The 15,325-nt window shown below is 45.0% G+C and overlaps 1 protein-coding gene across 1 annotated transcript in view; it reads left to right on the top strand.

The window, feature by feature from the left end:
• LOC133137549 (amphiphysin-like) overlaps nt 1-15,325 on the top strand; it is a 58,705-nt gene that overhangs the window by 14,202 nt on the left and 29,178 nt on the right. Inside the window, exons 3-7 of the mRNA XM_061255881.1 lie at nt 7,744-7,798; nt 8,266-8,360; nt 11,291-11,386; nt 12,270-12,377; nt 13,460-13,545. Coding sequence (XP_061111865.1) covers nt 7,744-7,798; nt 8,266-8,360; nt 11,291-11,386; nt 12,270-12,377; nt 13,460-13,545 — 440 coding nt within the window. The remainder of the gene's footprint in view (nt 1-7,743; nt 7,799-8,265; nt 8,361-11,290; nt 11,387-12,269; nt 12,378-13,459; nt 13,546-15,325) is intronic.

Genomic DNA, 15,325 nt, shown 5'->3' on the forward strand with positions numbered 1-15,325 from the left:
CTCAAATCACTGCTGCTACCAGAATGCCTGTTGGGCATACTTCCTGTCTGGCAGATCTGTCAGTAATGTTGGGACTGCTGTGTGTTTGATCCCTACAGCTGGTTTCATTGTAGCCTTTGATGATCAATTCAGATTAAACAAGGCTGCCCCAAAAGGGTAGAATTTAGGTCATCTCTGAACATCATGCATGATAAATAAGATAGTATTCAGAAAAATTGTATTACTACTAAATGTCTATTGCTATATAGACATAATTGGGGCAAATATGAACATTTAATAGAGCACATTTTTTTTGCAGTTGAATGAGTAATTACGCACAGTCTCAGGTTCAGTCCTGGTTGTTTTGATGTTCTTGGCAAAGCTGTACTCTCAATCCCAAAGAGGGTTCCATCATGGCGGATCACATTCCAAGTTTTCTTGCTTCCACATTCCTGCCTCGGCCTGTCTCCTTCCAGTCTGATGCCATTCCTGGTGTTCATCACGGAAGACTGCGAAAAAGGCACCGGGTGTGGTTTTCTCTCTGTAGCCAGGGGTGGGGGTTGTTTGGAACTGCTAGGTTTCCATGGTGGCATTGTTGTCATGGAGGCTCCAAACAAATTATATAAAATTGGAGAGTCTGAGCAGGTCAAGTAGATAGGTGGTTTACTGCAAGATATAGAAAAAAAAGATAAAGGAATTATAGTTTGCACGGGAAGTGACCAAATAAAATAGTGGGAATGGCTTATGCTGTGCCTCCTACTTTATTGGTGCAATGCGTTTAACCTTGTAGCTATCCCTGGACAGAGTTCATACAGACTGTGTATTATGTGATAAAGCACTGTCATGCCTTTGAGAGGGTTTATGATGGACACGGATACCGGAAGACCTGCTAAGTCAATGACTGGGTGTCCTTGTGGTGCTTTCTACCTGAGATATTGACTGCATTAAAGACCAGCTGAAACGGACGTTCCAGCTGCCCTCCAATGTGTGCTGCTGTGCGTGAGGTTATTGATTGGAGGAGAACGGAAAATCGACAGACCTTCGATCGACATACACGCCCACTGATACATGATGTAAAATCTACATTCAAATAATTTCCAAGAAGTGGATGGAAAAAAGCTTTGGCGTAAAAAAAATTATAATTTTATGAATTTTATGGAATATATACTTTAAGATGTGTTTGTATGGTTATGAAAACTTGATTGATTCAGCCTTTCTGTAATTGCAGGTGAGCTTTGTTTGTATATTCCCCTCTTGCTTGTGGTGTTTACAGAGTGATGTTTACAATGTGACAGTGTGATGGTGTTTACAGTGTGACAGTGTGATGTTGTTTACAGAGTGATGGTGTTTACAGTGTGATGTTTACAGTGTGACAGTGTGATGGTGTTTACAGAGTGATGTTTATAGTGTGACAGTGTGATGGTGTTTACAGAATGATGTTTACAATGTGACAGTGTGATGTTGTTTACAGAGTGATGGTGTTTACATTGTGATGTTTACAGTGTGACAGTGTGATGGTGTTTACAGAGTGATGTTTACAGTGTGACAGTGTGATGGTGTTTACAGTGTGACAGTGTGATGTTGTTTACAGAGTGATGTTTACAGTGTGACAGTGTGATGGTGTTTAGAGAGTGATATTTACCGTGTGACAGCGTGATGGTGTTTACATTGTGATGATGTTTATGGAGTGATGGTGTTTACAGTATGAGGGTGCTTACAGGGTGATGGTGTTTACAGTGTGATGGTGTTTACTGAGTGATGGTGTTTACAGAGTGATGGTGTTTACAGTATGAGGGTGCTTACAGGGTGATGGTGTTTACAGTGTGATGGCGTTTACTGAGTGATGGTGTTTACACAGTGATGGTGTTTACAGTGTGATGGCGTTTACAGAGTGGGATTACTCGGCTGTGCTCAGTGTGGCTAATGTGTTGTGGAAGGGCCATGCTTTTACGAGTCAGATACAGCCTGCTGTCACTCATCATGGACTCGTAGAGGGGAAGGAGGGAGGGAGGGAGGGGCGGTGGGGGAGGGGAGGAGAGGAGAGGCACTGTAATGAGGGTGTGAAAGGAATGTGAGAGAAGAGGAAAGGAGGAATGTAAGTGAAAGGAAATGAAAGGAGGAAGGAAAAAGGAGACAGAAGGAGGAGAGGCCAGCAGGTTGGAACAGAACAGGGAAATTTGTCAGTGAATTTTAAAATGAGAATCTTCATACAACCTACTCTGCGCTATGTATCTAAAATAATTTTGTACCTTGATTTTTTTTTCAAGACGATGCATTTACAAAATTTGGTTTTATCCGTATGGTATGCATTTTTTCCCATGCATAAACGCACATGCATAGCACATGTTCATGAGTGTGCATTTTCAGTAATGCTAATCCCTGCTCCTCTAATCAGTCTCCTGGATCTTTCATGTGTGAAAAGATGGCGAGAAGCTAGTCATGGATTTCCTTTCTGAACGCGGCGCCGCGGTTAGCGCTGATTGTGTTTTCACACGGCCGCTCCTCTGGCTCTGATGACAGGACGGTGCCGGAGATAAACCCTTCCCCCACACTGAGCCAGGTTTCCTACGCGCGTGCAGTTCCAGCAGTGTCACGTACAGTGAGAGACTCACTGCTGTCCGGACCGTCTAATGCTGCTCTTCTTCCCGTTGTCTTTCTCCTGGTTCCTCCTCCTATTCTGCTTCCTGCTGTTGTTGTTGTTGTTCTTCTTCTTCTTCTTCTTGGAGCCATGTCTTCTGAATGTGTACAGAATCAACGTGTTAACAGTGTTGCAGGAGGATGTTTATGTGTGATCATGTTCCATGATCATGTGATCTTTGTGGCTTTGAAGCACAAGCTGCAAAACCTCCGTCTCTTCTGTTTGCATATTTTATTTGACATAATTCATTAATTACTGGTAATTACTGGTTAATTAATTATGAAATAATGGAATAATTCAGTCAAGAGTCAGCCACGAGCTAATTAAGTAACAAAGACCTTATAACCCCAGCATATGCAGCGATTCTGCGGTCTGAGCCCAGCACTCTTTAGAGGTAGCCTGTTTATTTCAGAGAACTCATATGCAGTAAAGGCAATATAATCCTCCAGTTCCCAACAGTCCCCTTTCTAATCCTGATTAAAGTAGCTTTATCTAGCTGTAGAGACCGCCACAGCCTCCAGCTCTCTCCAGGTGGCTGTAAACCCCATTACCTTAATCAGGAGTGGTGACATCTCAGCGAGTCGTGCTGCTGCTGGAGCGCAGAGTGGCTGGGGAGGCAGAGGGAAAAATAAACTAATGTCATTCAGTCTTTTCTATTTGGAATTTACAGTCTGGGTTATTCTTATTCAGTCCCATTTTTAGGACTGGTAACTACTCACTGTTCCCCTGTTTCCCTCATTCCCTGAAGCTCCTCAACACTTTAAAGAGTAGGTTTCTGTAATGTTTTTTTAATTTTTTTATTTTATTGCAGTTGCAAAAATTGATTTCAATAGAGGCATAACAAACTGTATGAAGCCTGCTGAAATTAAGTCAAAACACAGTGTGTATTACACACTTTACTAGCTACAGTAGGTCTGTGCCTGCAACATACAGTATGTAGAGTTTTATTTAATTTACACAAAACATATTAGACAGAAGTTATGTTTACCTTGTGAATATTGCAACCAACCAACTCCTGTCCAAGATTTCTGTCAAAGATTTGGAACCACTGAACAGCAGGTCCATTGCTTGTCTGAAGGCCTGTCTGACAAAAGCTAATCAAGACAATTCTGTTGGTTGGGTGTTACCCTGCCTGTTTTCTGTCCAAGATGTTGGAATAAAAGTGCCATATTTTGCCATGCAATGCCAATGCCATATTTTAGCGCTACACTATCGGAAAAAGGGTTCCGTTTTTGTTCTCTAAGGTACAATTCCTGTTGATGTCCCCAGCCTGGGACATACTTGTACCTGTACACTAAGCTAAAAGGGTTAAGGGCACTATGGGTGTACCTTTAAGCGTCCTGCCCCAGTGACACACCGTTGTGCCCCTATACGTAGACTTTTTGCACCTTTCTTTCTAGCAGTGTGGTAGCAGAATGATTCAGCAGTAAAAAGCATGGTTATTGCTGAAGAAGAAGGAGCTCTTTTCTCCTGTGAGCGTCTGACAGTGACTCCCATCGCAGCGCTGAGCTTTAATTAATCACAGTCATCAGGCTCATCTTCCTGCCGCGTGAGCGGCATATCCCATCAGGCCCTCTTCCCACCTCACGGTGTCACGCGCTTATTCCAGATCCCCAATCGGAGGATTAAGGCCGCGCTGAAGTTCGCTTTCTGCAAATGTCAGAGGCTGATAATAACAGTGTAGTCTCGGGGAAAGCGGCGCGGTGAACCGGCTCTCCGACGGCAGAGCACCAAACTCCCACGCAGTGTGACAGCTCTGGCCAACACCGATGTCAGCTTCCAGCGACAGCGTGCTGACGTGAGCGACTGGCTGTGTCAGTCGCTGTAGAAGCCCGTTGACCCAGTGTCATAGGACATCCTTGGGTTGTAAACCCCATCCATCTCGCCTCCCGTCATACGTGAATTACTGTGTGAAAGCTTCCTAAATCACCGTCCTGCAGTTTCCTATCTTTATATAATACCACACTCGGCAGTAGTTGGCTGTTCTTTGAGAGCTTTCGTGAATTTAGATAAGTCTCCCCGATGCTCGGTGGGTGCTTATGCGTGGCTCCTCTCCGTCCGTGAGATCTGTGAGACACTCTGTGCGTCTCTGAGCTGTGCAGCTGTGTGCCTGGTCACGCCCCCCGACCACAGCAGGGGACAGGCTATGGTCCCCAAAACCTCCCCCCCTGAGAGAGACAGTGGTCCAGCACAGCAGAGCAGAAGCTGATCCCCTGCTGAGAGGCAGTGGTCCAGCACTGAGGCACTACAGGGGCTGGTATCACATAGATCAGGCTTGTGCCAAGCAGATGGCACCTGAAATTCCTGTCAAGTTTGAAAATTTGAATGTGTACAGTACAATACGTCTTATAGGGGCTTCCTTGTACATTGGACGCAAATCAGAGCCGTTTGAAATTTGAAAAATAATTGAAATGTAAGGTCATATCATGTTCCATGTTTGGTCTTCAATAATAATACAATTATTATGATAAACTGGTCGGTATTATGATTTTTTTTAGATCCAAGGTCTTTACCCTTTTCATTTCGCAAAAATTTTATTGCTGTGAATGTTTTAACCATTTTTCCAATCAGTGCATACAGTTCCCAGCCATTAAGCAACCAATAACCCAGGACTCCATTTCCCACCAGCACTCAGATGTTGCGCAACTTGTTGCTTGTTAAATTTACACCTGTATTTCCTCAGGAAGTCCCACTGTGAGAGAGTAGACTATCCCGCAGGGCCCACACAGTCCTAAGAATAAATGATTCATTTTTATACAGCTCATTATATGAATGTTAAATAGATACTGTAAGTTGCTGCAGAAGGGGGGTTTGAACGTTTTCATTTCTTCTGTTGTGACTCAAATTACTTGTTGACTCTGGAGTGAAGTTTCAACAACCAAACGTTGCATATGCATAATGCATGCAGATTCTCACAGACGTAGAGGTGTTCTCTGAATGCGAATCAGTTATAATTAACATGGTGCTTGCTGTGACTTACGGGATACATTTATGTATGGTTTCCAACAGTTACCTATGTTTATATATGGTTGCCTAACACCAACGAAATTGGCCTGCTAGGGTTTTTAAATGCAGTATTATTTTTATTTTATTAACCTTTATTTATACAGGGTGGGTTGACTGAGCACACATGCTCTTCTGCAGCAATGGCAGTATGAGCAGGATATATTAAAATGTGTACATAAATCAGTTTGTCCAGGGGCAGTTATATAGGGAGAAGAAAATACAGCGTGTTTTTAAAAAAACACATTTTATTACCCATGATTTGCATGGCTGTTTTAGCCTGCATAGTCAGTCGCTGTAATATCGCCTCTCTCTATTGCGGTCATTGGTTGTGTTAACTCCCTGTAATCCCACAGTGTGATAGCAGAGAGCTTCAGCCATCTCTCCCGGGGGACAGCTGTCGGGCGGGGGCACCAGGTGTGCTGTCGGCAGGAGCTGAGTGACGGCCTCTCTGTCCCTGGGAGGGGAGCCAGTCGTGTTCTGCCTGCGAGGACTCCCAGTCTGAGTCACAGATAATACAATAGAGATAAGACAGCTGTGAAGCCTCCCTTCGCATACAAAACACACAACTTCCTGTTGCCGTTGGCTCCGCGCTGTTTTCTCCCAGGGAGAGGCGTCACGACTTTCCTACCCGTGTTTACCGCCAGCGAATGAATAACCCAGAAAAACGACATCGCCTGTAACGGCTGTGCTCATTGGACGAACCTCTGCCTACTGAGCAATGCAGAAGCCCCAACAACATAGTGAATATTTGATGTTTTTATAAGTCTGTTTTATCACATAGCAGGGAGACGCATGCAATGTAATTTGTATGCAGTGGAATTATGAATGGTACCATGCTGATAACAATGCAAACAGAGTACTGTTTGTGATTCACTGGATGGAGTCAAGAAAGGAGTCACTGTGAGATTCATATGATCCAGTCAAACGGATTGTCTTACCTGACGCTAAGAGCTATTTTAGCTCTTAGAACCTTAGAACTGCTATCTTAGAACTGCTTGTTTAGAGTATGATATTCTGGACAGCAGGGTTCTTATTCTCTTAAATAAAAGGTTGGTTTCATTGATGTTTTGTGCATGCGCTCAGATATTAGTGAGTAAATATCTACACTTTCTGATTCCTGGGCCTTGATGAAAGCTTTATGAATACAGGCCTGATGTAGATAATGTGAATCTGTGTGACAGCGTGATCAGCAGCCGTGTGTTTAATTAGCAGTTTATTATGTCACGCCTGTCATGTCAGAATAAGCCGCATTTATCCAGAAGAGTAGTCATGTGACCTAAAAGCTGGTTTTGGTAGCAGACAACACAGAGTACCTCTTTAGACCTGGGTCCGATTCCACAAAGCAGGATTACTGAGCTGGATAACTGCACTGAGTAAAACCTAGAACCCTCCCAGATCTGGTCATGGATTGAAGTAAAAAGAGCTGTTCCATGTCAGTTATCCAGCTAACTCACTAATCCTGCATTGTAGGTTTTACTCAGGGCAGTTATCCAGCTAACTCGGTAATCCTGCTTTATGGAATAGGCACCTGATTAGACTCTGCTACTATCACTGTATTCACTCCCAGTTAAAATACAAATGTCAATTTTCTTTCATGTGAAGGGAAATCTTTCTCTGAAACCCAGTTCTCCCATAACATATTCTAGAACTTACCAAGTAGCATTTGCATACGGAAGGCAGACACCAGCTTCTGACCGGCAGACTTATGTTGCAGGTCCTTTAGGTGCTTTGACATTTGATTGTAATGCATCTTTCAGGACCTGGGACAGCAGTGGCAGCTCTCAGTAGCTGGTGTAGTTTCAGTACTGTGGACAGAGACCGTGGGCTCCTGGCTGCTGTAGAAACACTATGAACAGCGCTGCTGCTGAGGCTGTTTCAGGACCTCAGTGCAGGGAGAGCACTGTTTAACCATTCATCACCACTCTACATTCAAATGCAGTCTTCTATTACATTTTCTCTTGGAAGACCGATATCTATGGACATTCATTGACATGGACAACTTGGAAAAAGAATTGAAGTTCTTTCATATTTACGGAAGTCAAAGGTTTTTGTGAATAGCTTTGGATCGGACGAATGAAACTCACAGATATTCTTCATCCTCCCCTGTGTCTCCTCCACAGACGGAAGGAACGCGGTTGCAGAGGGAGATGAAGGCGTACCTGGCGGCTGTGAAAGGTGAACCTCATAAGTACTTATACACACACACACACATACACACACGTATACACAAACACACATAAACACACACACACACATAACCACACACACACATACACACATACACACACACACACATAAACACACATACACACACATACACACATAAACACACACACACATAACTACACACACACACACACACTCACACACATACACACACACACACACAAGAAGGTTGCAGGTTTGATTCTGGGGTGTGGATACTTGCTGAACCTTCTGGCACAATCCTACATCAATATCACTATAGTACATCACTTCAGTATAAAGTTCCAGATTGCACATCCACGTTAAGAGATCCACATTGTGATGCCTGCTGTGTGAATCTGGACTGGGACCAAGCAATAATAATTGTAGTCCATTAGCTGACGTAGTGAACACGTGAGCCCTGTATCTGTAGTAAGTCTGGTCTGTGTTTCCTGCAGGAATGCAGCAGGCCTCCATGAACCTGACGGAGTCGCTGCATGAGGTGTACGAGCCAGACTGGTACGGGAAGGATGATGTCATGACCGTGGGGAAGGTGAGCGCAGTGCGTGGGAGAGACGCTGGGTCAGGGCCTTAAATTCAGCCGGGGTTTCCTTCACTTTGTCTCTTCCAGTAGGTCCTGTAAAGGGCTGCCATTTAATATGTGCTTGATGCAGCTTGTTAGTTGGGCCCTTACTAAGAACATTTTCATATATTTAGGGTTTTTTTGCAGTTCCACTTGTTTAATGTATTTTCAAATAATATGTATTTTTGTTGCCGATATCATACAGGTGAATGCAAGTATAAACTTACGAAAGACAAAGAGAGGTTGGTTTAGCTGAGGAGTTAGCATTAGAGGTGCAGATATAGCTTGGCCATGGCCGTGAAATGACTACCTTACTGCAAAGGAATGTAGATATGTACGGAGTTGTCACGCAGTGCCCGTAGTGTAGTTACATTATCAACTAATAGAGTTTTAAGTGTTTCCGAAACTTCCTGGACAAATATTTACAAGTCTGTACAGATTGAAGGTTGTGACGGTAAGCGGGGAACATTCCTGTCAGAGGAGCTGGCCTGGGCCATATTGAGGGGCCGTTTATGAGTGTAATATCAGTGATCAGGGGCGGGGCCAGGGGGGGGCCAGGGGTGGCACTGGCCCCCCCTGGAATCTGATTGGCCACCCCTGGTGCCCCCCCTACCAGAACCGGAATATGATAGGCCAGCAAACAATATATATGGTAAGCCTTGATGGCTGGCCCCCCTCCTCTGGGTCTGTGCCCCAGCCTGGCCCCCCCATCCAAAATGTTCCAGACACGCCCCTGTCAGTGATCCTGCTCCTATCAGGGCCTCTGGTGTGAATGTGCTTTTATCCACCGGGCTGTACCTCACCTCCTCTGCGTCAGGGGCCGCACCCCGCCCGTGTGCGAATCAGAGCAGGCCTCCAGGGGCCGGGATCTCTCTCCAGAGTACAGACGGACCGATGCCCTGCGCCAGGAGCGCTTTTAGTAACACTTAGGGAGGACGTGCTCGATCGTTCTGGCCAAGAACTCCGCGCGGAGCTCAAGGACGAACGGGCGGACTCTGCAGAGGAGTCGGGGGATTGCCGTAATCGGACGCGTCCCAAACCCTGCTGTAACTTTGTCCCCACGCTAGCGACATCCAGAAGGGCCGTGTTTTATGTCACCCTAAAGTTATACTGTAATTAGCGCCCTCTGTGTCCTCAACGATATGACGGTTCACCTCTGACTCACCTACAGACCAGGAGTGCGCACGACAAAAGGGAAGCTACTGTCTGCCACGTACACAGGCAGGATAGCAGTTCCTCCCACTCAATGACTGGCGGTTCACACTGGTACTGCTCAGTAAACAGAAGGGATGAATTGGGCCTGCTCGGCATCTGGTGAAGGCACTCATCCTGCTCTTCTGGCAGGGGATGAGCTGGTCATGCGCCGTTGTCTATGGGAGGAGCTGAATGTCCCTGTTACAGGTGTTATACAGTGTCGATGCGGTGCTGTACCGGTGCAGGGGAAGCGGTTGCAGCTCAGAAGAAAACTGGCAGGGTTTAGCTCAGTTGTGACTGGCTTGTTAGCTGCGTTGCCTGTTTCACTGGCGTGTGTGCAGTTTGAACTGAGCACAGTGTTCCTGTGGGGCCAGAGAAAACACTGAGCAAAAATAATTGAAAATGATTGCAAGTTGTGTTGGCTGTTCATTGTGCTGTTTTAACACGACCCTCTGTAAGATATTTCAGCTCTGCTTTGCCAAAAGATCAAGGCCTCCTGAATAGAATAGAGACTCTTACAGTACAGGCTGACTGTAGGCTGGCTCTGTCTCTGTTTGGTAATAGAAGCATTATATCAGCAAGTCCCGTTGCAATTCAACCCATAAAATCAAACCACCAAATCCAGTTAGATGCCCCCTGCTGGCACCTGCATGAACAGCGTCCTGCCCCTCTTTTCACACTGCGTTAACATTGGGATTGCTATTTGTTGGGTTGCTGAAAAGTCATTGTTTTGATTTTGGTGTGGCCCTTGAAGTATCTCTTCGAATACAGGACCAGGCAATGGCAGCCCCACTGTAACTTAACTCTTGTACCAAAACCCTGGATTGTCTCTGTGTTTATTAATGGTTGACAGATGGTTTCAGGGAAGTTTTGGCCTGTGATTCTCTGAAACTATTCATATAGTTTCAGAGCTGTTGTATGAGCCTAGACCTATTCATCAAAAGAGCAAAAAACCTTTTTATTATTCACCGGATTGAATGCCTTCAGCAGCGTATAAATAGAACATTAATTCAGTTCAGGCCGGCTTCTGTCTGCAGGTCTGAGTCAACTGAGGTGGCTTTTTTTTTTTTGCTGATGTGCTATTGTATGACAGTACATCATATCCAATATTCCATATGGCCTACATTCAAATGGCAATAGTGTATGTAGAATGGACTTAAAATAGGAAACTGCTTAATATCACGTGTTCTGAAGGCTGCCTTATCCTCCTGAGAGCCAGCAGAAGGAGCAGTATGTTCACTGTTCTTTTTTACATAATATAAGAGTCTTGGGTGACAAAAACATGTTGGAGTGAAAATGTTTTCAAAAATATTCTTTCTTTTATTTTTATTGAAAATCCTTGTGTAGGTGTGAGCATAGTAGAATATCGTTATTGACAGAGACTCACGACCCCTGCAGTGGAAAGAAATGAGTTGCCAGGTCTCAGGAGGTTAAAACAGAAAGATGCCGGCAATACAATTTTGTGTGGGCCAAAACAGAACTGCATACTCAAAATACCGTCCACAGCCCATCTGGCATTTCATTTTTATAAATTTTTTATCTGCTGTTCTTTTAAAAGTGAATCTCCAAGATATATGATATACTGTATGTATAGTCTTCCACTATGTTTGACACACCTAACTGAACTTTTCTTGCGGTAGTCTGTCAGTAACTGTACAGTAAACTATTTTTTGTTTGTGACTACTTCTCTCCCCTGTTTGCCGCAGAACTGTGATGTACTCTGGGAAGACTTCCATCAGAGGCTGGTGGACTCCTCTCTCATCACCCTGGACACGTACCTCTCACAGTTCCCCGACATCAAAGTACTGCAGCGATCGCACTCCTCTCTCACTCCTCTCTCACTCCACTCTCACTTTCAGCCCCTCCTAGTCCCCCTCTCCCCGTTTTAGTGCTGAGTGTCGGTGTCCGTGAGCCTGAGCACTTCCTGGCCGGGACTTCCTGTCAGACTGTGAAAAATACCTGCCGCTGTATCCAGGAGCAGGTTTTTATGTTTTCCTGAACTGTACTGTAAATCTGGGTCTCTGGGCCTTGTTTGAAAGCGAAGGGAAAAGAAGAGAAATCCAAAGAATTATCATCAGAACAGAGTTAATGCTAGGAGCTGGTGTTTCACTTCTTTGGTGGTGAAACAATGCACAGATTGCACTGCCATAATGTACATGCTAAACATACATAACAATCAAATGACGGTCAGATGAATCTATTCCTTCCTTGTCTCTTCAGTGGAGGACTGTAAACCAAACATGTTGACGTTGGTCAGACCTCTAGTCTACATTGGCCATGGAGGTCGATATTACATTCATTAGTGGCGCAGAAATGAAGGGGTTTTTTGCCGCCGGAAATGAGATGAGAACAAAACGCTGCTCTGTTGTATTATAGGTAGAACAGCAGTCATTGTCATGACTCAATGTCTATCAGCCGTATAGCTGCCACGTGGGGTCACATATTGTTCGAGGGTTGACCATGGAAAAGCCTTGATCTCTGCCAGTACATATGCGCACACTATAATCTGATTTATATGAAAGGGCAGTCATATTGTGCTGAATTCTTTGCAGAGGTTAAGGAGGTTTATAACTCCAAGGCTGGAGATGGAGACTCCCATGTGGAACACTGCCCCTGTACCCTTGAATCTGAAGTGCTTCAGTGAGCGTCTCTCTCGGCTAATGCTGCTGGTCTGCCCTCTCGCAGACCCGTGTTTCGAAGAGGAGCAGGAAGCTGATCGACTACGACAGCGCTCGACACCATTTAGAGACCCTACAGGCTTCAACCATAAGGAACGAGCGCAAGATCTCCAAGGTAGGCTTTCAGTCTCAGAGAAGGAATCGATGCAGTGCACATACTGTGACGCTTGAGCAGTTTGTGAATTGAAGGCCATCCTTTCTTCAGTGACATACATAGTTATTATACACACACGCTCACACACACTCACACATAGTGGTTGAATAGGAGTATTGATAAGTTAGTGCCCAAATAGAAATATATTTAGAATACAATTCATTGTACTTCTCACAATTCTACCATAGAGTTTTCACCTTCACGACTTAAGGGAAATGATTTAATTCCAGGCCAAAGACATGCAGGTTAGGGACTACAGATGAAAATGATTATTAGCTAACTCTGGCCCATTTACATTGATGTGAAGACTGAATATGTTGATTAATTTGCACTGTCCCTGGTAAATAAATAAAAAAAGACATCTGCTTTGACTTGGGTTTACTCTAGATGGATTTGACTGGATATACAGTATGTGGACTATATTTGGACCGTGCAGGATGTTTGGAGCTGAGTTAAAAACACATTTTCCTGGACCGAAATATCCCTGTTGTCCATCTCAATCTTACAAAGCATTGATCAGAAATAAGTGAAGGCTGACTGTAGCTTCTCCCAACGGCGCACAAATGCAGCCTAAGGCCTTACAGTGAGCTTGTTCAAAGCAAATTCACTTACAGTGGTTACAGGATTAGACTCCACTGTTGTCCTGGATCGCATTTCTAGACAAATGTGTTTTAGCTGTGGTCTTTCGTCTGTGCTTTACTGTAGGACAGCCCTGCCCAATCACCTGCCGGGCTGAGAGTATGCAGGTTTTCATTCCAACCTATCACTACATCTGCTGATTTCACTGAATAAGACACCTTCGACCACAGAGGATGATGATAATGAGTGAACTGGTGTGGTGATGGAGTGGTTGGAATGAAAACCTGCATGTTGTCGGTCCTCCATGGCACCTGATTGGGGCATGGCTGATGTAGTTCCTCGACACAGAAGTACATACTCTGCTGTTCCCTGGCTCCTGCAGTGTGAAAGTGCTCCAGATAGGCAGATGGCGTGACTGCCTGTGCTGCCCTTCATGCTGCCTGGCTCTGTCTCTCTCCCCTTAGGCGGAAGAGGAGTTAAAAAAAGCGCAGAAGGTGTTCGATGATTTCAATGTGGACCTGCAGCTGGAGCTTCCAAGCCTATGGGACAGGTAGGATCTCGCCAGTACGTTCTGTTCACTGGCAGCTCGTACATACAATTCGACTTCTGAGTGCTTTACAGAGTAACAGAGGGGCAAAAAAACAAGACCTGAACCCCCAAATAGCAATATATTTTCGCTCCATATTAGAACATTAAGAACATTCCTATCACATATTTATCTTACAACTTAAAATTTTAAGAGGTGAGCTCAAAAACACTTACGCACAGTCCAATCAACCCCATAAGGCTTTTGTTGGGGCACTTCAATCACAGAGAAATGCACTGCTTACTTGTCCTTTTTTCATAATTTAATATCACTTATTACTAAGTACATAACATCTCATTATTGCTTGAGGTTGTCACCTCAATAAGCCATTACATTTTCACTAATATGCTGTTTGTATCGATACAAAATAAAATAATACAGTTCAGAACTGGGCTGTGTAAATTCCTCTGGAGGAGTTGCTGTGTCCACAGGGACAGCCTTGCTCCCAGCAGTCAGAGATGTATCGACACATCCTTTATTAGACGGCACATCAATAACACAGTTATTTCAGTCTCTGCGCTGATTGGCTGGCCTTCGCGTAACAACGGCGAACGGTGGCAGTTGGAAACTTTGAGTTCCGTTATCCCGGCTTCGCTCCACGACGCGGTCGATGGCGGCCTTCGCCTCTCGCGTAACGGCGCTAATCGCCCGCCCCGTTACCCCTCTGACACCGATTATAGATCAGCGTGGATTTCTCAGCTTCCGCCCCGTCCGGCGACCGAGCTGTTTCAGCGTGGCTGAATCTGCAGTGCGGTACTCCTGAGGTTCGGGTTCACGCTGTTCCTCGGATGCACAGCAGCAGCTGCAGCCTCAGTGGAGATCGTGAGATCGTGCTGGACATCGTGATCGGGAGTGCGGTCTGTGTCCGGGCTGCAGGCACTCCGGCAGCAGTTTGCACTGCTTCGTTGGCAAAATAATGCAAAGGCTGCAAAAGTGATGCAGTATTTTCCTTGGGGGTTTCGGGCGGTTTTTTGTTTGTTTGTCTGTTTACATCCCGGGGCAGGGGCTGTGGAAGTCGTGGATTTGTTCATTTGAACCATTTTCTCAGGTAATGAGCTGGAACTGGGACGACAGAGACTTACATAAAACCAGATTTCCTGGCCTCCGGGGCTGAATTTAAAGAGCACTGTCGGATACCGTATCCACTTCTGTAGCGCATATAGAAATCTGATTGGTTAGACAAACAATATGTCCTGGATCAGAAGTGCTATGGAGACCAGCCACCAGGCTGAAGCGTAACTCAGGCCCTTGTAGCAGCGTGATAGCATTACTGACGGCCTTGTGACCGTGACTGTGTGAGTGTGATGTTAGCTTAGAGCAGCATGCCAGCCGGACTGCACTGTAGTTGGGCTTCACTGGAGGTACATAACCCCCGCCCCCCAATCCTGCAACATTCCCCCCCCCACGGGTGTGGGTGTGGGGGCATGGGGGAATGTTATTTTCATCCTTTCTCCTAACTGTGAGATTCATTGTCATCATTGTGGATTAAACACATTCTTGAGCTTCTCAGCCTGTTTGATAGCACATCCTCTTTTGCTTTAACTAGTGCGTGTGACTCTAATCCTCCTCTGCAGAGCTTATGAATTATTTTTTGGAGAGTGGAAAATATTTTCTCATTCAGAATTGGGTGTACATCTATGAGTATGATTTGCATATACTTAAATAATACTGATAAGCATTGACAGTAGGTTTGGTTGGGTAAAATATAAACAAGACTAACAAAAAAAAGGATCATTCATCATGT

Source organism: Conger conger, chromosome 9 (assembly GCF_963514075.1).
Source record: "Conger conger chromosome 9, fConCon1.1, whole genome shotgun sequence".
Lineage (NCBI taxonomy): Eukaryota > Metazoa > Chordata > Actinopteri > Anguilliformes > Congridae > Conger > Conger conger.